Source organism: Orycteropus afer, unplaced genomic scaffold, assembly GCF_000298275.1.
Source record: "Orycteropus afer afer isolate SDZICR_OR568_19922 unplaced genomic scaffold, OryAfe1.0 scaffold00003, whole genome shotgun sequence".
NCBI lineage: Eukaryota > Metazoa > Chordata > Mammalia > Tubulidentata > Orycteropodidae > Orycteropus > Orycteropus afer.
This window is the reverse complement of record NW_006921590.1, coordinates 21,135,647-21,161,447: the sequence shown is the minus strand read 5'-3', so window position 1 is coordinate 21,161,447 and position 25,801 is coordinate 21,135,647. Positions and strand designations below refer to the sequence as shown.

The 25,801-nt window shown below is 36.7% G+C and overlaps 1 protein-coding gene across 1 annotated transcript in view; it reads right to left on the bottom strand.

The window, feature by feature from the left end:
* Positions 1 to 25,801, bottom strand: part of TBC1D5 (TBC1 domain family member 5) — a 544,439-nt gene that overhangs the window by 123,591 nt on the left and 395,047 nt on the right. The window contains exon 14 of the mRNA XM_042780322.1: positions 16,561 to 16,646. Within this exon, the coding sequence (XP_042636256.1) occupies positions 16,561 to 16,646 (86 nt within the window). The remainder of the gene's footprint in view (positions 1 to 16,560; positions 16,647 to 25,801) is intronic.

The following is a 25,801-nucleotide window of genomic DNA, read 5'->3' as shown; positions in this document are numbered from 1 at the left end:
CTTCAAGGCTCAGGGGTCCAAGATTATCTTCTGTGTCTGTGTTAATTGGTTTCCCTTTTCTTTGTTGAAGAGGGTCTGTGCAATCCTTTTGCCTAGTCCGCCATCTTGCCGGAACTCCTTCAAATCACTTTTTTAAGAGCAAAGAGTAATTACAGTAAATTGAAATAATTTAAAAAAGAAAAAAGATGTATGACTTTGGTTTTGGGCTGTTATGTTGTTGTTATGTGCCACTGAGTCGGACCCAACTCACAGCAACCCCTCCCCTTGGGTTTCCAAGGCAATATCACTACGGAAGTAGATTGCCCTGTCTTCCTTCTGAGGAGTGGCTGGTGGGTTTGAAACTCCAGCCTTCTGGTTAGCAGTCCTGTGCCTTAGGCACTACGCCACCAAAGCTCCTTGGTTTTGGGCTACAAACAATAATAATATTCTTTCTGCATCTCAGTGTCTTCCTAGTCTATCATTAGTGATCTATTCAGAGTACATTATGGCTCATATTTCTTTTTCCCATGCTTACAGACATCAATCTTTTATTTGAAAACTCAAAATGACTGTCAAAGTGGAAACATGATACTTTTCAAGATAATTCTAATGTATAAGCTTTATGATGTACTTCTACTTAAAATTTCTTTAAGTTGAAGGTTTTATATTCCTTAAAATGAATTGGTTTCCAACTTTCTTAATTCTGTAACTTAAAAGTTGAGTGTATAAAATTTGCTTTGATGAAAGGACATCTCTATCTAATTCTAATTTGCTTGCCATATTGTGAGGTTTCTGTTAGTTTTGAAAATGAACTCATTCCACATCTCAAAGAGCTCTGGATTTCTTCTAGGTCTTTAATAAAACTAAATGATGAAAGTTAGCTGACTCCTTAGGAGTCTGAGTTTCAAGGGAAACATATGTCTCCTTTCAGCCATAAAAAGTAAGATCCTTTTATGTATGTCAAGTAAATATATTTATTTATTTATTGTCAATATGACAGGAAGCAAACAAAGCAGAACTTTTTAAGAATGAAAAGGTTGGCACTGATGGGTTGCTGATGTAAGCTAGACTGTGGGGCTTACTTATTTGGGTCTGAACACAATTTATAATACTGGTTAAATTGTTAGAGATTTCATTGTGTCCCCCAAACTGATAATGTTGAAGTCCTAACCCCTGTTCTGTACCTGTGAATGGGGCCCTGCTTGGAAATAAGATCTTTGAGGGTGCTTTCAGTTAGGTTAACATGCATTTATACTAGAGTAGGGTGGGTCCTAATCTTACATGACTGGTGTTCTTATAAACAGAAGAAGATACACAAAGAAAGAAAGATGATGGCTTAGTGAAGGACATCACTGGGCATCACTAGAAGCTAGGAGAGAGGCATGAAACAGATCCTTAAGCTCTCAGAAGGAAATCTACATGGCCAACACCTGATTTCAGACTCTTAGCTTACAGAACTATAATACAGTATCTTTCTCTTCTTATAAACCACCTAATATGCAGAATTTTGTTATGTCAGGTCTAGGAAATTATACATTAACATAAATAATAAACTCTGGTGGCACAGTGAGTAAGGTATTTGGTGGCTAACCAGAAGATTGGTCGTTCTAAGCCCCAGCTGCTCCATGGAAGATGAGGCAATCTACTTCCGTAAAGCTTTACAGCCTTGGAAACCCAATGGGGGTTGCTATGAGTTGGAATCAACTCAATGGCTGTGAGTTCGGTTTTGAGTTTTATGCATAAAATTATTAAACTTCTTAAGAATATCTTTGTTGTTGTTGCTGTTGTTAGGTGCCGTTGAGTTGCTTTTCACTCATAGTGACCCTGTCTACAACAGAACGAAATGCTATTTCTACACCATCCTCCACAATCCTTGCTATCTTTGAGCCCATCGTTGCAGCCACTGTGCCAATCTACCTTGTTGAGGGTCTTGCTCTTTGCCAAAGTGACATTTTTGCTCCACTTTTCCAAGCATGATATCCTTCACCATCGACTGGTCCCCTCTGACCAAAGTACGATGGATAAAGTCTAGCCATTCTCACTTCTAAGGAGCATTCCAGCTGTACTTCAAAGACAAGTTTGTTCTTCTGGCAGTTCATGGTATATTCAACATACTTCACCAACACTGCAATTCAAATGCATCAATTCTTCTTTGGTCTTCCTTATTCATTGCACAGCTTTTACATGTATATGAGGCTACTGAAAACACCATGGCTTGGGCCAGGTGCACCTTCATCCTCAAAGTGACATTTTTGCTCTTTAACCTTTAAAGAGGTCTTTTGCAGAAGATCCGCCCAGTACAACACATAGTTTGATTTCTTGGACTACTGCTTCCATGGACATTGATTATGGATCCAAATAAAATGAAATCCTTGACAACTTCAATCTTTTCTCCATTTATCATGATGTTGCAGTGTAATCCACTAACACCTGTAGTCTTTGATCTTCATCAGTAAGTGCTTCAATTCTTCTTCACTTTCAACAAGCAAGGTTGTGTCATCTGCATATTGCAGGTTATTAATACATCTTCCTCCAATCCTGATGCCATGTTCTTCATATAGTCCAGCTTCTAGGATTATTTGCTCAGCATACAGATTGAATAAGTATGGTGAAAGGACACAACCATGACACACACCTTTCTGATTTTATCCTCTCGTTCTCTTCAACCAACAGCCTCTTGGTCTATGTACAGGTTCCTCATGAGCATAATTAAGTGTTCTTGAATTTCCATGATTTGCAATGTTACCTATAATTTGTTATGATCCACATAGTTGAATGCTTTTGTACAATTAATAAAGCACAAGCAAACATCTTTCTGGTATTCTTCGCTTTCAGCCAAGATCCCTCTGACACCAGCAATGATATCCCTTGTTCCACATCCTCTTCTGAATCCAGCCAGAATTTCTGGCAATTCCCTATTGATGTACTGCTGCAACTGTGTCTGATTTTTAGCACAATTTTATTTACTGGTGATATTAATGATATTGTTCAATAATTTTTGCATTCTGTTGGATCACTTTTCTTTGGAAATGGCACAAAAATGGATCTCTTCCAAGTGATTGGCCAGGCAGCTAAATTTCTTGGCATGAATCAGTGAGCACTTCCAGCATTTCATCCATTTGTTGAAGCATCTCAATAGGTAGTCTGTCAATTAGTGGAGTCTTACTTTTCACCAATTATTTCTGTGTAGCTTCAGTATTCCTTCAGTACCATTGGTTCTTGATGTTATCCTACGTCTTGAAATGATTGAACATGAACCAATTCTTTCTTGGTACACTGACTCTGTATTTCTGCCACCTTCTTTGGATGCATCCTGCATCATTCCATAATTTGCCCATAGAATCCTTCAATATTCCAACTTGAGGCTTGAATTTTTCTTCAGTTCTTTCAGCTTGAGAAGTGCTGAGTGTTTTCTTCCATTTTGATTTTCTAACACCAGGTCCTTGAACATTTCATTATAATAGTTTCACTGTGTCTTCTTGAGCTGCCCTTTGAAATCTTCTGTTCAGCCCCTTTACTTCATCATTTCTTCCATTTGATTTGGCTACTTTCCACTGAAGAGCAAGTTTCAGAGTCTCTTCTGTCATCTAATTTGGTCTTTTCTTTCTTTCCTGTCATTTTAATGTGCTTTTGCTTTGCTCGTGTATGATGTTCTTGATATTATCCCACAAATCCTCTGGTCATTGGTCATTGGTGTTGAATGCATCAAATCTATTCTTTAGATGGTTTCTAAATTCAGGTGGGAAATACTCAAGATTATATTTTGTCTCTTGTGGACTTGTTTTAATTTTCTTCAGCTTCAATTTCAACTTGCCTATGACCAATTGATGGTCTGGTCCACAGTCAGCTCCTGGCCTTCTTTTGACTGATGATTTTGAGCTTCTCCATCCCCTCTTTCCACAGATGTAGTAAATTTGATTTCTATGTATTCTATCTTGTGCACATGTATAGTAGCTGTTTATGTTGCTGGAGAAAGTATTTGCAATGAACAAGTCTTGCAAAATTCTCTCATGCAATCTCCAGCATCATTTCTATAACCAAGGCCATATTTTCCAACTACCAAAGCTGCTTCTTTGTTTCTAACTTTCACATTCCAATCACCCGTAATTATCAATGCTTCTTTACATGTATAGTCAATTTCAGATTGCAGAAGTTGGTAAAAATTTTCAATTTCCTCATCTTTGGCTTTAGTGTATGGTGCACAAATTTGATTAATAGTAGCATTAATTGGTCTTGTTTATAGGGATATGGATATTACCTTATCACTGACATCATTGTACTTCAGGATAGACTGTGAAATTTTTTTTTTTTTTTTAAATGATGAATGCAATGCCATTCCCCTTTGTCATTCCCAGCATAGTAGACCATGTGACTGACTGATTCAAAATGGCCAATACCAGTCCATTTCAGCTCACTAAAGCCTAGGATATTGATCTTTATGCATTCCATTCCATTTTGGACAACTTGAAATTTTCCCAGATTCATACTTCATATATTTCAAGTTCTGAGTATTAATGGATATTTGCAGCTGTTTTTTCTCATTTTGAATCATGCCACATCAGCAAATAAAGGTGCTCAAAGTGTTCCTCCATCCACGTCATTAAGGCCAACTCTACTTTGAGGAGGCAGCTCTTCCCTAATCATATTCTGAGTACATTCCAATCTGAGGGGCCATGTTCCAGCACTATATCAGACACTGATTCACTGCTATTCATAATATGGTTTTCAGTGACCAGTGGACCTGGTCATGTTGGTTTTCCTAGTCTGTCTTAATCTGGAAGCTCCGCTGAAACCTGTACACAATTGGTGAGCCTGCTGGTATCTAAAATACTGGTGGCATAGCTTGCAGCATCACAGCAACACACAAGCCCCCACAGTACAGCAAACTGACAGACGAGTGGTGGAGACATATCTTTAGAAATAAAGATTGAGGTTTCAATTTCCACACTGGTAATTTTCAATTGTTTAATATTCTGACCCAACGTACCTAAGGGATATGGTTCATAATTGAGGACTCTTTAGGGTTTGTGGAATTCTTGTGCTTAGAGGAAGAGACCAGAATGGGTGAGGCTATAATTCTGAGATGCCCACCAGCTCTGGAGTTTTATCCTCTTAATTTCTCTTTCCCCACTTTGAGAATCACTATGTATATACACTATTTTGAAAAATTACAAATAGCTACAGCTAAAAATATATCAAGAATCAACTGCCGAAGTTGTAAAGCAGGCGTATGGGAGCCAATAAAGTATAAAGAAACATGTAAGCCCAAAAAGGAAACTGTCGTATTTTAAAAATACAAGCATAGGAGGGAACCGGTTGGGAGGGAACAGGGAAAAGAAAAGAAAAGGTAATTTATTTTCTCTTAATTAAAAAAAATCTATAATACCTCTATAGCAAAAACTATAAAATACTGCTGAGAAAAGTTAAAGAAAAGCAAACAAACAGGAAAAAAACAAAAACAACAAAAAAACCCAGTTTCTATTGAGTTGATTCACACTCATGTTGACCCCATGTATGTCAGAGTGCTCCATAAGGTTGTCAATGGCTGAGGTTTTGGGAGTAAACTGTCATGCCTTTCTTCCAAGATGCCTCTGTGTGGACTTGAACTTCCAACCTTTTGGTTAGCAGTGGAACACATTAACCATTTACACCATCCAGGGAATGAAACCTAAGTAAATGAAGAGATAGTCCCATGTTCAAGTTGTTGTTGTTAAGTGCTATTGAGTTGACTCTGACAGATAGCAACCCTATGTACAATAAAACCAACACTGCCGGGTACTGCACCATCCTCACAATCCTTACTAGGCCTGAGCCCATCATTGCAGCCACTGCATCAATCCATCTTGTTGAAAGTCTTCCCCTTTTTCACTGACACTCTACTTTACCAAGCATGATACCCTTCCTCTAGAGAATTGTCCCTTCTGACCACATTACCAAAATAGGTGAGATGAAATCTGGCCATTCTTGCTTCCAAGGAGCATTCTGGCTGCACTTCTTCCGGGTTAGATTTGTTTGTTCTTTTGGCAGTCCATGGTACTTCAAGTATTCTTCACCAACACCACAATTCAAAAGCATCAACTCTTCTTCAGTCTTCTTTATTCATCGTCCAGCTTTCACATGCATATGAAGCCACTGAAAATATCATGGCATGGGTGAGGCACACATTAGTCTTAAAAGTGACATCTTTGCTCTTCAACACTTTAAAGAAGTCTTTTGGAGTAGATTTGCCCAGTGCAATATGATACCTGATTTCTTGACTGCTGCTTCCATGGGTGTTGATTGTGGATCCAAGTAAAATGAAATCCCTGACAACTTCAATCTTTTCCCCATTTATTGTAATACTGCTTATTGACCCAGTTGTGAGCATTTTTGTTTTTATATTGAGGCATAATCCATACTGTAGACTGTAGTATTTAACCTTCATCACCAAGTGCTTCAAGTCATCTTCACTTTCAGCAAGCAAGGCTGTATTGTCTGCATATCACAAGTTGTTAATGAGTCTTTCTTCAATCCTGATGCTGTGTTCTTCTTCATGTAGTCCAGCTTCTTGGATTATACATAAGATTGAATATGCACACCTTTTCTGATTTTCAACCAAACAGTATCCCCTTGTTCTACCTGAATGACAGCCTCCTGATCTTTGTATAGGTTCCTCATGAGCACAATCAAGTGTTCTGAAATTCCCATTCTTTGCAATGTTATCCATAATTTGTTCTGAGCCACATAGTCAAATGCTTTTGTATAGTCAGTAAGACACAGATAAGCCTCCTTGTGGTATCCTTTGCTTTCAGACAAGATCCATCTGACATGAGCAATGATATCCCTCATCCCACAGCCTCTTCTGAATCCAGCCTGCATTTTTGGAAGTTCTCTGTCAATATACTGCTGCAACTGCTTTTTAATTATTTTCAGCAAATTTTTACTTGTGTGTGATATTAATGATATTGTTTGATAATTTCCATGTTGGATCACCTTTCTTTGGAATGGACACAAATATGGATCTCTTCCAGTCAGTTGGCCAACTACCTGCCTTACAAATTACTTGGCATAGATCAGTAAGTGCCTCCAATGTGACATCCATTTGTTGAAACATCTCAATGGGTATTCCATCAGTTCCTGAAACTTGTTTTTCTCCAATTCCTTTAGTGCTGCTTGAACTTCTTCCTTCAGTACCATTGGTTCTTTACTATCTGCCACCTCCTGAAATAGCTGAACATCAACCACTTCTTTCTTGTACGGTGACTCTGTGTATTCCATCTTCTTTTGATGCTTCCTGCATCATTCAGTATTTTGTGCATGTTGTTGTTGTTGTTATGTGCCGTCGAGTCAGCCCTGACTCATAGCGACCCCTCCTTGGGTTTCCGAGGCAGTATCACTACGGAAGTAGGATTGCCCAACCTTCCTTCCGAGGAGTGGCTGGTGGGTTTGAACCGCCAGCCTTCTGGTTAGCAGTCAAGTGCCTAAGCCACTATGCTACCAGAGTCTTTCAATATTGCAACTTGAGGCTTCAATTTTTTCTTCATTTCTTTCAGCTTGAAAAATGCTGAGCATGTTCTTCCCTTTTGGTGTTCTAACTCCAGGTCTTTGCAGATTTCATTATAATATTTTACTTTGTCTTCTCAATCTGCTCTTTGAAATCTTCTGTTCAGCTTTTATCTTGTCATTTCTTCCATTTGTTTTAGCTACTCTCCATTCAAGAGCACATTTCAGAGTCCCTTCTGACATCCATTTTGGTCTTTTCTTCCTTTCCTGGCTTTTTAATGACCTTTTGCTTTCTTCACGTATGATGTCATCCCAGAATTCTTCTAGTTTTTGGTTATTGGTGTTCAGTGTGTCAAATCTATTCTTCGGGTGGTCTCTAAATTCAGGTGATATGTAATCAAGGTCATATTTTAGCTCTTGTGGATTTGTTTAATTTTCTTCAGCTTCAACTTGAACTTGCATATAAGCAATTGATGGTCTGTTCCAGTCAACTCCTGGCTTTTTTGGCTGAAGATATTGAGCTTCTCTATCACCTCTTTCCACCGACGTAGTTGATTTGATTCCTGTGTATTCCATCTGGCAAGGGCAATATGTATAGCCACCATTTATGTTGTTGAAAAAGGTGCTTGCAATGAATCAGTTGTTGGTCTTGCAAAACCCTATCATGTGATCTTCAGCATCATTTCTATCACCAACGCCTTATTTTCGAATTACCAGTGATTCTTCTTTGTTCCAAACTTTCACATTCCAATCACCAGTAATAAACAACACATCTTGATTACATCTTTGGTCAATTTGAGAGTGTAGAAGTTGGTAAAAATCTTCAGCTTCCTCATCTTTGGCTTTAGTGTTTGGTGTGTAAATTTGATTAATAGTAGCATTAACTGGTCTTGTTTGTAGGAATATGGATATTATCCTATCACTGACAGTACTGTACTTCAGGATAGATCTTAAAACATTCTTTGTGATGACAAATGCCACACCATTCCTGTTCAATTTGTCATTCCTGGTATAGTAGATCATATGATTGATTCAAAATGGCCAAAACCAGTACATTTTAGTTCACTAATGTTAATAGATTAGATAATTCAATAATGTTAAAATGTTCTTCCTAATTCATCTATAGCTTTAATGCAATTCCAATCAAAATCCCAATAATGTTATAAAAACTGACACATTTTTAAATTTATATGGAAATGTAAAGAACCTAGAATAGCCAGAATGATGAAAAAGACAAAAGTTAGAGGACTTAGACTTATTACAATCAAGACTTGGTATAAAGGTACACAATCAAGCTACTGTGTTATTATAGAAAGGAGAGATTTAGGTAAGTGGAACTAAATCTCAGAAATAGACTCATACATATATGATCGATTTTTTGTTTTTTAATTGTATTTTGGGTGAAAGTTTACAGAGAAAATTGATTTTCCATTCAACAGTCCATACAGCTTCTGTTTTGTGACATTTACTGAAATTTCTACATAGTAGCAGCATTCTCCCCACTTCTTCCCTGCACCCAACCCCTGTCCTTCCTCCTTCCTTCCCATCTTCTTCCAACTCCCTAGCTCTATCTGTGGGCAATAGCTCTCCTCTTGATGTCACATGCTTGAATGTTCTAATGAGTGCATACCCTCTTGATATTACTGTTTATCTTATAGGCCTGTCTATCATTTGGCTGCCAATTGAGTCACAAGGGTAAAGTCAGGTCCTAGCTTGAAGGATGGTCAACTGATTTTTAACCAAGCTAAAGAGACTCCAGAGAATGCTGGGGTAAGGGAAATATTCTATATCTTATTTAGGATTGCTGTTACACAGTATACACAACTGTCAAAACTCATCACTGAGCATGTAAGATCTTTATACTCTATGTAAATTATATATAAATTTTAAAGGAACAAGATCTGTTTACCTAGACAAAATACAAGATACTGTTACCATTTTATACACATTGGTTAGGAATGAACAGTTCTCCTTGATACAACAGAAAAGGCATTTCAGATATAGTTGTAGAGCTCTGGTAGCATAGTGGCTAAGGCACTTGACTGCTAACCAGAAGGCTGGCGGTTCAAACCCACCAGCCACTCCCCGGAAGGAAGATGGGGCAATCTACTTCTGTAGTGATACTGCCTCGGAAACCCAAGGAGGGGTCGCTATGAGTCAGATCCAACTCGATGGCACATAACAACAACAACAACAACATAACACTAACTCATAGTTATTTGAGCATGAAAATATATATATAAAAAATTACATTTATATAGCCTTCAGAAGGAGCTCTGGTGGTGTAGTGCCTAACACATTTGACTGTTAACCAGAAGGTTGGTGGTTCAAATCCACCAACCACTCCATGTAAGGAAGACTTGGCAGTCTACTTCTGTAAACATTTACTGCCTTGGAAATGCAAAGGGGGTCACTATGATTCCGAATTGACTTGATGGCAGTGAGTGTGGATTTTTAGGACCTCTGGTAGCGTAGTGCCTAAGGCACTTGACTGCTAACCAGAAGGCTGGCAGTTCAAACCCACTGGCCACTCCTTGGAAGGAAGGTTGGGCAATCTACTTCCATAGTGATACTGCCTCGGAAACCCAAGGAGGGGTCGCTATGAGTTGGGTCCGACTTGATGGCACATAACAACAACAACATAGCCTTCAGTGTCCTATGAAATTCTGATTAGCTAATTAATTACTAGTATTGATAACCATGGACTCTTCTGGTTCATGGCTTAGGGAATATTATTCGTACACGATTTCTTTACCATACTTTAGCAATAAAATACCTCTGGAAAAGATGCAGTCATTATGTCAATCATTATAAAGCTTAATTAAAAAATCTTGTTGACCATACAAGTGGAAATTGTCCAGGATAATTTTATAATGCATTTTAGGTATTCAAAAAGTCTTTTTTTATTTATTCAACCATTAAACTAAATACTTATTGAATACTATAAACAATGCCAGGTACTGTGGTGGGCACTGGGAATATGAACATTTTAAGTTACAACCCTGACATCCAGAGTGCTCAGACTCAGGCAAGGTATCACTCTAGCATATGACTTATTTTCCAATTGAAGTTAAAAAGCGTTCATTCCTTTCACAAATAGGTGAATTCCTTCTTTTTGTTAGGTACTGAGGAAAAAGCAGTGAGAAAGCTAGATATGTCTCCAACCTCAATGAGCTCATATTCCAGCATAAAATTACAATTGTTGGCAAGATCCCTGTGCTTTCTGGGAACCTGCACTGTCTCAGGACACTCTGGTTAAGCCAGGCCCTCAGGAACCCTCCTAATCAAAGGCAGATCTGGATCCATAGGAAAAAGGGGATTATGAGACTCCACGTACACTTGGGGTCAGAATAGATGTCGTTACTCCATAGTCAAATGGAGCCCAGCTGAGGAATGTGGGATATACTTCAGAGCCCAAGGGACCCTCTTTATTAGAATCTATTTCCCTGGAGCCTGGCTCCCTTTTAGATCCTAGGCAGGAATCCTGACAAGAGACCTTCTGCAAAGATACTACCTGCCAGATTTATAATTCTGGAATCTTTCATTATCATTATCACTGAAGTTAAACTAAACTCTGACACAGGCAGAGGAAAGCTGGAAAGGCTGGCACAGAGAATGTTATCACTCAACTACTGAGCAGGGAGATCAGGGAACTAAGGTTGGTTTCTTCTACCTCTGTCAAGGTCTAATTTAATCAAATGAGGCACCTAATTTTGGTGATATGAAATTGTTTAAGCAAGTGAAAAGACTTATAGTTGTGGAGCCTGTAAAAAGGCACAACTAGATAAAGTGACACATACTCAAGGCACTACTGACAGCTCAGGCACCATTTATTTTACTACCTCTGGACAGGGGAAGGAAATGCACGTTTTGAGCTGTTGTTTGTGCCATTTTCAAAACAGAAAATCCACACATTCTCTGAAATAAGGAATGTGACTCTGTTCTTAATATAAAGAAATTGTAGTCTAAGTGGTACATGTAATTAATTTCACTGAATTGTACACTTAAAGTGTTTAAATGGCAAAAGCTTGGTTTTATATATATATTACCACACTAAAAAGAGAGAGAAGGAGAGAGATTACAGTCTTTAAAAACTGTGAAAGTCTGTTCTGTGACTACTTAGTTGGGTATTTTAGTAGTCATAGATTCTTAAATAAATTAGATGGGTCTTTCCAAAGACCAGTCACAATTTAGATGGATTTTTTTTATAGCAGCAATTTCTGGTTATTTAAGGACAAAATTGGAGCAAAATTTGAGTGTTAAATTGTCATTCTGAGCTCAAAAGTTGAATGAATACGAAAATGTCATTTCCCATTTTAAAAAAAGAAATTTGCAAGTAAGTGAAATCAGAGCACAGTGAATATTACCCATGCACGTAATGGAAAATCTATCACTAAAATACCTAGGCACTTGCTTTTAAAGACTTAATTATAGCAATCCATGGGAAAGTAGAGAAGAGAAATCAGGCTTGATTTCTGCAGATATTCTTATCCATGAAATCACATGCCATCTTTACATCCGCATCCCTTATCCCTTATTTGGATATGCAACACAAATAGAAGTCCACTGCCATAGAAGCAGCAGGTATTAGTCCCCTGCTTAGCAGATTTAACACCTGCTTGTCTCTTGTCTAACCTCTACTTTTTGATCACTTCTAGGGGTTCCCCTATGTATGTATGTACGTATGTATGACTGTGTGTGTACGTATGTATGACGGTGTGTGTGTGTATGTATATAATTTTTTGTATATAATGTGTCCATGTAAATAATGCTGAAATGCAGATAATATGCATAGGAAACTAACGTATGAAGGACTTGAGTGGTTTGCAAAAAAAGCAAATAACAACAACAAAAAACCAAATCGTATAATACGTACATTATTTATATAACATTATGGAGTGTATGTATTTGTGCATATAGATTGATAAGATAAATAGATAGCTAGATATCTCCCTTCTGGACTATTCATCTCTTTCCTGCTATCCAGTGACAACTCCAATGTACCAACTCCTTAATAAATCCTAACTTCTAAGAAAGTAGTAGCCACACTAAATATGGCTGAAGGTCCAGACTGGTGAAAACACCTTAGACCTTTAGTACCTAAACAGGGAATTTACCAACTGTTTCACAGCTATAATGGGTTTTAATCACACATAAAGTAGTAGCACAATAAACAAACCTCCAGGGAGTAACATGGTTGTGATAAGGGCTACATATAGCATTGGAGCCCTGCGCTTAACCACTGCCCCACCTGGGCATGTCTGGAGATGATCAAGTTTTTCTCATTTACACACCCTCAACTGGTGACCAACTGTATCATACACCTTCACAAAAGCTGGCTGCTTTCACTTGTTTTTAATTTGCTAATCTGAAAGGTGAAGATGGTATTTTGTTACTGTTTTAACTCCACTTCTTTGACTCACATGAGTTTGAATTGCCTTTTAAATGTTTATTTGTTATTTGTAATTCTCCTTTCATTGAGTGCCTGTGATATTCTAGGCACTCTTTTAGGTGTTGGGGATACAACTGTTAACAAGACAAATGTGTAGTTGACAATTTAGTGCAGGAAGCATACAACAAAAACAAAAGCACAAAATAAACACAAAAAAAGGCAAAAATGCTTTTCAGGCATGAAATTACTATGAAACATGGAAGCAAAACAAAACAAAGCAGAGGAAAGGAACAGCGGGTCCAATGTTTTAGACAGAGTGGCCAAAGAGGTCTCCTTTGAGGAGATACTACTCGAACAGAGGCTGCATAGAATAATTACATCAGGGGGATTTTTGAAGAACCTTCTAGGCAGAGGGAAGCCATGTGCAAAGCTCCTGAAGTGGGAACACGTTTGTGTGGTTGAGGAACAGCAATCAGGTCAGTGTGGCTGGAGCACAGTGAACACCAGAGGAGAGTGGTGGGAGCAAATGAGGTGGAGAGACGAGAGTGGGCGGACAGATCAGGGAGGGTCTGCCTTGCAGGCAATGAAAAGGCTTTGGGTTTCATCTGAAGTGCTTTCAGAAGTCATTGGAGGGCTCTGGGCAGTGCAGTGACATTATCTGGTTTATGTTAGGGAATTATTTTGTCTGTGTGGAAAAAGGCCTAAAAGAAGGAGTAGAGGAAGGAGGGATCTAGTTAGGAGACTATAGTCGTTGAGATGAGTAATGAAGGTGACTTGGTATTACCAGTGCAGAGGAATAAAAGAGATTTGTTTCAGAATATATTTTACAGAGGATTTGATGATGCATTCAATGTGCGATATGAGAGAAAAAAGAGTTAAGAACAATTGTAAAGCTTGGCTTGATTAACTGGGCAATGTTATTTACTGTGATGGAGACATGCTGGAGGGAGTAACAGGTTTGTGGGTGTGAAGTATCAAATGTACAGTTTGGGAAGTATTAAATTTCAGATGCATATGGGACATCCAAGAGGAGAATTCTGAATAAGCAGTGGGATACTGGTATGAGTCTGGAGTTAAAGGAAGTGGTCAAACTAGAGACATAATTTAGGATGCTTCTGCCAGTAATAGTATTTAAAGCCATGGGCCTGGGATGAAATCCTCTAGGGAACGTGTACAGATAGAGAAGATGAGAAGAAACCTGGTGGGTGCTCCAACATTTAGAGGCAGAGAAGAAGATCCTATAGAGCATGGCATGAGATGGAATGGCCACTACGACAGGGTTTTGTGTTTCTTTGAGTTCTGTAAGTTCTTTATATATTAATGATATACTTGGTCAGTCACATCCATTGCAAAGATTTCCCCAATTTTCTGTTTATCTTTCATTCAGTTTATGCTGTTTTTGAAATACCTACTTAAAAATAATTTTTACATAGTAAAACCCATCAGTCATTTTTCTTTGTGATTTCTTTCATTACTTTTAAGGTTAAAAATGCTTCAAGTAACCAGAGGTTAGATAAACCAAAAACCAAACCCATTGCCATCTAGTTGATTCCGACTCATGGTGACCCCATAGGGTTTCCAAGATGGCAAATCTTTATGGAAGTAGATTGCCTCTTCTTCCATCCATAGAACAGCTGATGGGTTTAAACCAATGATCTGGTTAGCAGCCAAATACCTTACCCACAGCACCATCAGACCTTCTGTAAAGATCAGATCAAAACCAAAAACCAAATGCACTGTCACTGAGTTAATTCCAACTCACACTAACCCCCACTGGGGTTCTAAGGCTATAAATCTTTACAGAAGTAGATTGCCTCATTTTCCTTTCATGCAGCAGCTGCTGTGTTTGAACCACTGACCTTCTGATTAGCAGCCAAATGATCTATATTTTATTCTCAGGTTAGTTTGTTTGACTGCACTTTGATTAATTTGGAATTTATTTTGGTGTGTGGTAAGGTTATAAGTTGATACCTTTTAAAATGATTTGCCAATTTTTCCCAGCACTCTTCATTAACTCTTCTCTTATTCACAGTGTGTGATGCCTTCTTTATCACACACTGTATTTTCTTTGGTTCCATTTCAATTGTAAGCGGCTGGTGAGTTTGAACTATCAATCTTTTCTTAACAGCCAAATGCTTAGCCACTGCCCCATCGGGGCTCCACAGGAATAGAGAAAAGGTGACTATGGACAGAGTTAAGGTCAAAGAGAGAGGGAAGGGTCACAGGAAGAAGACTGAATTATCAAGGTAAAGAAGTCATTGGTGGGGTTTAAAATGGGGCATGGAGTGGGGAGTGGGTGAGGGTGTGGGGTACAGGTGTGGTATGACCTGTTGTAAATTGAGAGCCCTCTGGCTGCTGTGTGAAAAATAACCTGATAGGACAAGAAGGAGACAGCAGAAGAAACACAAGCTAGAAAGATCTTGTATAAAGACAGAACCTGCAACACCTTTTTTTTTTTTTTTAAATGATACCAAACTAAGCATGTGATATAATGAGGAAATAAAAGTGTTGAGATTCTAAAGTTCCTGAGGGTAGGGGATTTTTGTCTGGTTTGTTCACTGGGTATCTCCAGTACCTAGAATAATGAGTCTGGCACTTGATACATATTTGTTGAAATAAACAAAAGAAGATACTAGAAGAAATAGCCTTTTATTTATGAAATGAGAATCAGATGAAATGAACAAACGTAAGAGAGCCTCAGAGGAGTTTCACAGGTTACTGAACTGGATTCATTATTAGACAGTACATCAAAGCACGTGAGAAACAGATTTCAGTCAAGGATGCTGAACTTAATAACAACACTGCATTAAAACAGGTTTCAAAATTCAAATTTAAATTCAGCCACTTTCTCATAAGTGTCTTCCCTTAAACTATGAGCTCCTATATGGCAGGAGCTCATTTACTTTTTAACCCTCTAAGAGAGGAGAGCACATTGTGTCCACGTGCTCCATTAACGTGCATTTAGACAGCTGGATCCAACTGAACATAGTAAAATGCTTAAGGGAGAAAATTTGGACACCTTGGTAGCATTTATCATTACTAACATTTCTGTCGTCCAGAGAAAACTCTGAAATTACATTCTAATTTGAGATGGTTCTGGTTTGACAAGTTAACTCTTGAGACATGAGTACAGTATTATGAAAGAACACAACTGTTCATCAACCCTTTATGCCAATGTTAATTTCTTTAAAAAGTAGGATTTTAATGTTTTTTTATTCCTACAGTGACCCTTAAAATTTCTATGTATATAATCACAAATGCACTCACAAGATGCATTTATAAGCTTATTGTGTAGTTCTAAAGGCAGTTGGGAAACCCAATTTTAATTTTGTTACTGAAATAATTCAAAAATATATTATAGAACTGCCTCTTTTCAATCAACAGCAAGAATCGAGAAAGAGATTATACAAGCAGGCACAATTTATTCAGGTTTATTAGTGTTAGAAAAATGAAGTTGTCTAACTTCAAATTGTAACACATATGCTTATATTTATTTAATTTTTCATTTTACCACTAGCATCAATATATATGATTTTCTTATGCCTTTAAAAAAACCTGATGATAATTATTTAATAAAGTTTAATTTGTGTGTGTTAACAAATTGATAGGCTAAAATCTGGGAAATTACATTCAGCAAACGTGTAAAATTTTCTGATGACCTCTGAGAATATCTTTGTGATTTGTATCATCAGAGAAAGAGGACTTACCGGCTTTTATTCATGAGGTCTGCTCCACGTGCTTTGTAATAATCCAAATTTTGATGGAACTGATAAGTCACTGGTCTTGGATTTTTCTTAAAAAAAAAAAAAAAATTCACTATAAATTAAAATGTATAAAACTGTTTAAATTATACATCCATACCTAGAAAAGGACAGAAATGATCATTTTTAGATTTATTCAGGAAAAAAAATATGTATAATAATGAAGTTTAATAATTAGTATGCTTGGTTGGGGTTTTGCCAAGTTTTCAAGTTTTGCCTTTCATTGATCTTAGTCCTAACGAAACACTGAAATTATTTTACTATTACCTGTTTCATAGTCCATGCAGATTTATTGTTGTTATTTATTTTCAGTAACTTTGGTTACTTTCAAATATGACTTTCCAAAGTATAATCAGATAAAATAACACTACAAAACTAAAAAATTATATGAGATGTAACACAAGTACAATCTATGCTAAAGAACTAAGAGACACAATTTGTCAAGGGAGATTCATTTTTGAGGAAGAGTGAAAATAACTGTTTTTAATGACTAGAATGCTAAATATGTCCACTAGATGGCACATGGAGCCCTTTTGCTCCTAAAACTAATGCATTATTTCAGAATTCAGCAATTCTTTTAAAGTTAACAATTTCTATGTCATGTATTCTTATTTATGAGTTTAATAAGTGCCTAAAATGTGCCAGGTACTAGAAATATTAGCAAGGTAACCATCACAATACAAAAGCTAATTGACCAGTGCACATTTTAGTAAAAGCAACAGTAACACTGCCCTTTCTGGTATTTAATATTATTTATAAACACTGCAGGAATTTCCTTGAATCATTAGAATGTGTTGCATTTTATTATTTATATGTATCAAGTCCCTTACCAAAACCAAATCAATAAAAATTAAACAAATTAACTTCTAGTTTACAAAAATACAAAGATATTTATAGTATAACTTGAATACCATCATCTCTAAAATTTTAAATGACGTAAAGTTTTCATAAAAAAGTTAAAGAACAAAACTCATAAATAAATGCATTCCAATGTTTACTTGAGCATATAATTCAAGTTAATATTAGGACTCTGAACCTGAGCATGCCATGTCCTTTGAGAGCTCTAACTAGAAACAGAAAAGCTGCATTTTATCTCAAAGCAAAATTATCAGTATGCTTTGGTATCAACTTTTGGAGACATAATCCCAAAGCGCACTGATACACTCTGTGTGTGTGTGTGTGTGTGTGTAATTGCTAAGGTTAAATAGTTTGAAATTCATCAAGCTAACAAGCTGCATCTTAATGGTCATGATGGACCTTTTCTTTTCCTGCTGAAAAGAGAATATTTACATAGCTCAACCCTTTCATATCTCTCCCAAGCCAGCCCTAATCATCTGACAAAAACGACAATCCCTTGATTTAGCTCCAGCTACTACTCCACTGGTTTGGTATTCAACACAATCCTACAATAATGACATCTGAATTGCCTTGATGAAGATAACTGATGCTTCCATGACTACCATACTATTAAGTCAAACAGTGCAACTTTTCCCTCTCTAGGAATTACTTAGGTTTCCTCATTGTAGCTGATGACAACCTGGACCCAAATATAATGGGAAAATGAAATAGAGGTTAACGCCAATGGCAGATTGTCAGCGCATTCACGATTTATTTTAAAAATTAACTTTCGCAGGACTATCATTCATGACTATTTTTGCTCTTTATTCTCAGTACCTGCAAATACATTTTGTTTTTGCTAATATAGAAAGATTTTCTTCTCTGACTTCCAACAAACTAATAAAGGATGCTTTTACTTTTTGCTAGAAAACAATGAAAGAAGGGATCACATGGAGCAATTTCTTGAAACATCTTTATAAAGAAATGACAAGCAATTCAAGACACGAAGCGCTGATCTATCTAAGCACTTAAAGCCATTATTAGGAATAATGATCTAACTTGAACATATGAATGAGACTCAAGTATTGCTTTCACTGAGGTCTATTTAAATTCCTATGAGACTTACTGGTATCAAAGAGAGAGGCAGTTTAAAGTACTACTGTACTGGGAAGAAGAAAAAAAAGAATCAAAAGATGATGTTGAAAAACAGCATTTGAAATGTAAGAAAATAAAATCAGAGGTTACGGCTGAAAGTTGTTCAATAGAATTTTCTGTCTGAGAAGATAAAGGTGTTACTAAGCCGCCAGAACTGTTCAACAGAAATACAAGGTAGGCCACAAACAGAAGCCTCATGCGTAGTTTTAAAATTCCTACCAGCCAAATTAAAAAAAAAAAAAAAAAAGGTGAAATTAAATGTAATAATATAATTTAACTCAATATATCCATGTTTTCATTTTAACATGTATTCAATATAAGAAATTGTTGAGAAATTTTATACTTTTTCTTTCATACAAAGTCTTTAAATGCAAGGTATATTTTACACTCACCAAGGGCTCAACAGCCACGTGGCTTGTGCCTACTCTACTGGACAATGAAGAACTTAATGTCTCACGTATAGAAAGGTAGATACTTTTATCCATTCAGATTCTGGACTGACAGTTCTCCAACTTACCTACAGCTCTTCTCTTTTAATTATGTTAGTTTTATTTCTTCTGAATAAGGCTTTAAAGAGTCAAGAAATTCTGGAACAATGCATCTCATACAAAGCAAAAAATCAAAATTAAATAAAGGTTCAAATCATTGTTAAAAACATATAAATGCATGTAAGTAAAAAACGGACAGGTAGAATGACACCTGGGGCTTTGTACCAAAATGGTAACAATGGTTTTCTTAGTGGGATGAAAGTAAATGAGCAGAATCCTAACTCCATGTGATTGACACATTAAAAGTAGAGAGATGCTTGCTTTTTTTAATTTTTAAGGATTTTTCCAATAAAATTTTATAGAAGTGTAACAACAGTGCTGATTCTTAATCTCTGAAGATATGGAATTCTTCTAAAATGTAAGTGCCACTACAATGCTAAATATGTAAAGCTCTAGGTGAGAAAAACCAGACTCCATGACAGCTGTAATTTTTTAATATTATAAAACATGTAATGCCTAAACGTTAGTATTATGTCTTTGCCTAGATTGAAGCAATTAATAATTATTTTAAGCCCATTTTCACTGAGTCAGGATTCCAACTACTATAAGCTTTTCCCAACCAATGGATATTTTCAAAAAATTCCTTTGTTTTGGTGAATTTTCCTTAGGAAAAAAGATTGTAAATTGGTATAATCTTATCTTTACATCAGCCTATGTTCAGAGGATTACCAATTATGTCCCATGATCTGGAACGTCTAATTTAACTCACTTAAAGATGCAGAAACTACAAACTCAATCCACCCTGGGTTTGCAATGCCTTCCCTGGGCCAACCACGGCTTGAAAGAAATCATCTGCAAGATTTTAACTAACTTCCCCAGAGCTGCTGGATCTCTTCTTGCACTTCAGCACCTTGTTTCATGGCAATATAAAATGGATGTAGAATATGCCATCCATGGCACAGGCAGGTTGTTTTGTAAGGGAGGTATCCTAGAGCTTTACAGAAGCAGACTGATAGTCATGGGAACAAGTGTCCTACAGGACACTATATAGGGAAAATAAAACAAAACAACAAAAAACCCATTCTGGACTTCTGACTTTAAACTGCTTTCTTAATTTGTCATGTTCACAGAATCAGTTTACTAGTAGTGCTTAATTCACAATGAACACTGTAAGAGATAAAACTGAAATCTAATCTCAGTTGTAGTAAACTTTCTCCACTTCTAAGGTCTATATTCTTTGACAGTAAGCTTCTCAATACAATTTCAGTTAAAACAAACACTGTCCCAGAATGGGTATGAAATTTGATGGTGAACCACTTCCCTCTACCATCCCTTGTAATGAAAATCTTTAGATCAGCATCAACTCTCCTATTCTTGCTTGCCACCCCATGTCCACTCATAACGATGTTCCAATATTTCAATTCAAGTCAAATTCATTTTGTTGTGGAATACAAAAGTATTTAAATGCTAACTAAGTCGGCTGGGCAATCCTACTTTCATAGTGTTACTGCCTTGGAAAACCCAAGGAGGGGTTGCTATGAGTCGGGGCCGACTTGACGGCAAATAACAACAAACAACAAGTACAACTAACTATATGCAACTTTCTTCGTTTTGAATCTGCTGAAGTTACAAGAGCTCTGGTGGCGCAATGGTTAAAGGATTTGGCTGCTAATAAAAAGATCAGCAGTTCAAAACTACCAGCCACTTCATGAGAGAAAGTCTACTTCCATAAGGATTTATAGCCTTGGAAGCCCTTCGAGGGCACCTCTACCCTGTTCTATAGGGTTGCTATGAGTTGGAATCGACTTGATGGCAGTCCAACAAATAATACTTTCTAGATCCCCTAACTCCTGTCCTTCAATTGAAGATGTTATCTTCCTCTGTCATACAGAGATCCTAGAAGGAAAAGTCTGACGTACCCATCCTGCTTTGAACAGCACAGAGCCTTGCAAAGGGCTGGCTATTTATAAACATATGTAGAATGGGCAAAAGAAAAGCAATTCCAGAGATACCTGTCCCAATTTATTAAAATACCAGGAGGAGTCAATGCAGAGTTAAAGTTATATATTAAAAATACAAACACTAGGGTATGCATAACATTGTTCTTCTACTTTGGATGCACGGGGTGCCTGGTGGGTAAGGCTAGGCCTCATAAATCAGCGAGGCTGGTACGCCGCTCCTGTTCCATTCATTCCTACTAGGTGAGTGATGGTAGATGATGAATCTACCATCCAAGCTCCAGGTTCCTCAGCTGCAAAACTGTAGTGAGGATTAAATGAAACAATGAGTGCTAATACTTAGTACAGTGCCTGACCCTTGATAAGAACTCAATGAAATGGAAGCTCTAAACATCTTCCAGTACCACTCAGCACTGACAAACAGACCTTGGAAAGCAGATTCAACTGTTAAGAATGTAAAATTCATAACAGACACGTAGAAAAAGTGAGCTTTCATACTTCATACATGAATTTAGAGTAGATTTAGTCAAATGTTACATCAAAGTGTATGTGAACTGCTATATGGAAAGTGAATTTGCTCTGTAAATTTTCACTCAAATCACAATAATAACAAAAAAATCAACAAACAAACAAAAACACACTTATTTAGAAAAATACATCATGCACAGAATATCTCCTCTATAGATACAAAGGCTGTCTTAATTCTCAGAATAGGAGCACACACATATAAATTTAAAAAATCTGTAAAATCATTCTATGTTATCAATACAGTATTGTTTGCTAGTTTACAAGATTATAATAATGAAGGTGAATTTCTGTAAAGTCCAAATTATCATTTTTATAGTTTGTTACAATTTTTACTTGAATTAACTGATGATGTTCCTGTTGGACTTCTTTACTAGAAAAATTTATTGTATTTACAATGTATGTTTGACATGAAGAAAAATATCTGACAAATTAAAAATTACTCAGTTTTTCCCCCAAATATCATGCTATCAACTCGTAATTTTTAGCATGTCACATTAGAAAAGGGGGAAAAAAAATAAGGCTCAGAAGGAGAAGTAGCACTGTAAAAATATGTCGAATGTTTCTCTCTGATGAAAAATGAGACTCTTATTTTAGTGAATATGTTATTGCCTCGATGCTGGGGGAAAAGCAACCGTCATTAGAAAAACGAATTGCTCAGCTGTTTGTAAGCAAAAAGCTCTGGGGGAATTTCTCAGGACCCCAAAGGCAAAGCATTACAGGGTTATGAAAACATATGTTGCAGGTGTTTTAGGGGAGACAGGTGGGCAAACCTCCACCATGGAAGAGGAGTTAGTTTAATACGCTGTAACTGAAACGTGCTAACCTGGATGCATCCAAGTGCAGAGATGCCATGGCACGTGTGAACTGGAGCCGCAGAGCACAGACTCTCCCTAAAATAATTATCTTGTTAGTGCCAAGCAAACAGAATTTTTCCATTCTTGTAGTTTTATAGAAAACAAACACTGCCAATTACTTTTTTTCATTTTTAAACTAACGGTATTTTAAACCTGGAACAAAAAACAGCCTGCAATAGTGATAATTATCAAAAAAAAGAGATAAGGATGAAGCATTGTTGCCTTTATTTAAACAAATATTCCTAAGGAGACAGTTTGTTGTAATATCCCCTCTTTGGTTCACTAGGCAGCATTAGATTTATCATAATTCTCCTAAAGCCTAAGATATTTCTATATTAAAATGCTAATTTTGTCTTTTCTTTTGCCTGTAATTAAAGCTGGGGAAATTTGTGATCTGATATTCACTCGTTGCTAGAGGGGTCCACAAAGGTCTCACCATTTCTGTCTCTTATTGTCACATACTGCCCTCTTCATTAAAATTAGATACAGTAACACAGGGATCAAAAAGGCAGACATTATAGTCCTAAATGCTCACAAAATTCCTCTATAAAAAGATTTATATATATATATATATATACATATATATGTATATATATGTATATATATATGTATATGTATATATATATGTGTGTATTATGAAAAATGTATGTATGAAAGCAATAAGTGGCTTGTCTGGATATTGCTACCAGATCTAGACTTTTTTTTTTTTTTGGTCATTTACCCAAGAGTTGTTCTTCTTTTTTATATTACTTGTGATTGAGGAAAATACTCATTTACTGTATGTCTTTTATGTATAATAATATATTGAGTCTTGCTAACTTACTTATATATACATATATCTAAACCACTTTTCTTTCTTTTTTAAACCTATATCATGAATTTAATTTCAAATACTTAGTATAAAATAAACTTATAAAATTAGAGATTTGAAAAAATAAAACCTATTTCACTTTTCACAATATCACAAAATTAAAAATGTGTGGAATACTATTCATTCAAGTTAATATAGATCTTCACCCAAAAAAGAAAACATATCTTTGTAACTTGGTTTTCTTATTTCAACACCATGATTAAAATGACCTCTGGCTTATATATTAATAATTCCTAGGTATTTTGATAGGAAATATATTAATACACATTAATACTAGTTATTAAGAATCTTAAACTGACAGAAAAATTCAGATAATTTAAACCTATTTAATCTACAGAATAAGATTTAAAAGAAGAAAAGAACACTTAAAAGGCCTAAAGAGGAAAAAGTTAGGGGGGGAAAAAAAAGGAAACAAAAACATCGTTAATTGGGTAAAGATGCAGACAAAACCTCTGAACCCATGCCAGCCTCATTTTACATCCTGAATAAGCCCAATTCCCTAAAGTGACATCCCCATCTCTACCCTGGCAAGCTGAGATCTCAGATGGCAGAGAAGCATTTTAAACCACCTGTGCGTTATGCTCTGCTCTGACTTCACACAATAAATAGACACCAAAGAGAAATAAAATTTTTTCCTGTTTCTAATGTATTTACATTTTTGAATTTAGCACACAGGAAGATGCCAGCTTAACGTGGCCCCCAATTTGCTATTTATATATGTAGCAAGTATATACATTCTCTTTTTTACTAATACTGGGCCTCAATTTTTTTTTTAGATAGTTGGTTAGCTCTTTTTAGTACTATGAACACTTTATCCTTTTCCTTGACTGCCAACGTAGTGGGAAAAAGAAATGCCTCCCTCCAATGGTTTGAAGAAATTTGGAAACCCATTTGTCTGCTCCTAACAGATTTAAAGGAAACAATACTCATAGATCTCAGCAAAGATGCAACTGGGGAAAACAAATTTCAGAAACAAGTCTTTGATATAAAAATTATCAATGTAACTTTCTCTTTAAAATGTTTACATACTTAATAATATGATCATTAAAACAGAAGAAATTTTAAAATGCCTTTAGGGATTTGTGGACCCCCAAGGATAAGTCTATATGTCCCCTAAGGGACTGAGAACTCTGATTTAAGAAATTTTACCTCTGAACCTCCTTTCCCGATTTTCTTCCCTTCATTACCTGCTTTTATAATTGCCAAGGCAAAAATAGCTAAATTCCTGTACACTGAGGCTGGTGAAAGGAAATTTTACACACCTATACTTCTAATGCAATTCAGGGGGTAATTTAGATGATGAAACATCTTGGAATTAAAAATTTATTTACTGTATAAATCCACTCTTACTAAGGTCACTCACCTTTAAAGTATATCTTTTTTGGAGGGGGCATGATTTTTAGTACAACAGTGATATTTCAGTACTGAGTTTTGAAAGGAGGTATCAGAATGCAAATAAATTTTCCTGAATGAGCCCAATCTCTACTTAAGAAAAGGTGTCAGGTTACACCTCAGAGAAGAGTCTATGTAGATTGAATTGTGCCTTTCTATTTCATTCTATAGGAGACCTGGTAGCATAGTGCCTAAGGCACTTGACTGCTAACCAGAAGGCTGGCGGTTCAAACCCACCAGCCACTGCTCGGAAGGAAGGTTGGGCAATCTACTTCCGTAGTGATACCGCCTCTGAAACCCAAGGAGGGGTCACTATGAGTCGGGTCCAACTGGATGGCAAATAACAACAACAACATTTTATTCTATATTTGACGTGCCATCGTGAAAAAGAACACTGCTCTCAGATGTGAATGAATTTCTCAAAACAGAGGACAATGTGGTTAAATACAAACTTTAAAACTAAATCCCTTCAAACATTTAGTGGTAATGATTGGCACAACAACTGCAAACTGCCCACCAATATCCATGCTGTTGTTGTTGGGTATTGTCAAGTCATTTTTTGACTCACAGTGACCCCATGTGACAAAGTTGAACTGTCCCAATCTTGGTTGTAATCTCTATGGAAGCAGATCACAAGGTCTTTCTCCTTTGGAGCTGCTGGACAAGTGTGAACTGCCAACCTTTTGGTAAGCAGCAAAGTGCTTAACTGTTTGCACCAACACCAACCAAAAACACCAGACCCACTGCCATCGAGTAGGATCCAACTCATAGTGACCCCTCCTTGGCTTTCCGAGGTGGTTTCACTACGGGAGTAGATTGCCAAACCTTCCTTCTGAGGAGTGGCTGGTGGGTTTGAGCTGCCAGCCTTCTGGTTAGTAGTCAAATGCCTTATGCACTATGCCACCAGGGCTCCTTAATGTTTGTGCTAGGAGTTTGAGACAAAAGCCACAGTGTTCATCAAAAAGTAGAGTGGTCTGTGGCACATTCAGAGAACAAAAAAGAAACCCTAGCATAGAATACTTATCTATGTGGGCCCTGAAACCCAAGGAAGGGTCACTATGAATCAGAATCGACTAGACAGTAGTCAGTTTTTTTTTTTTTTTT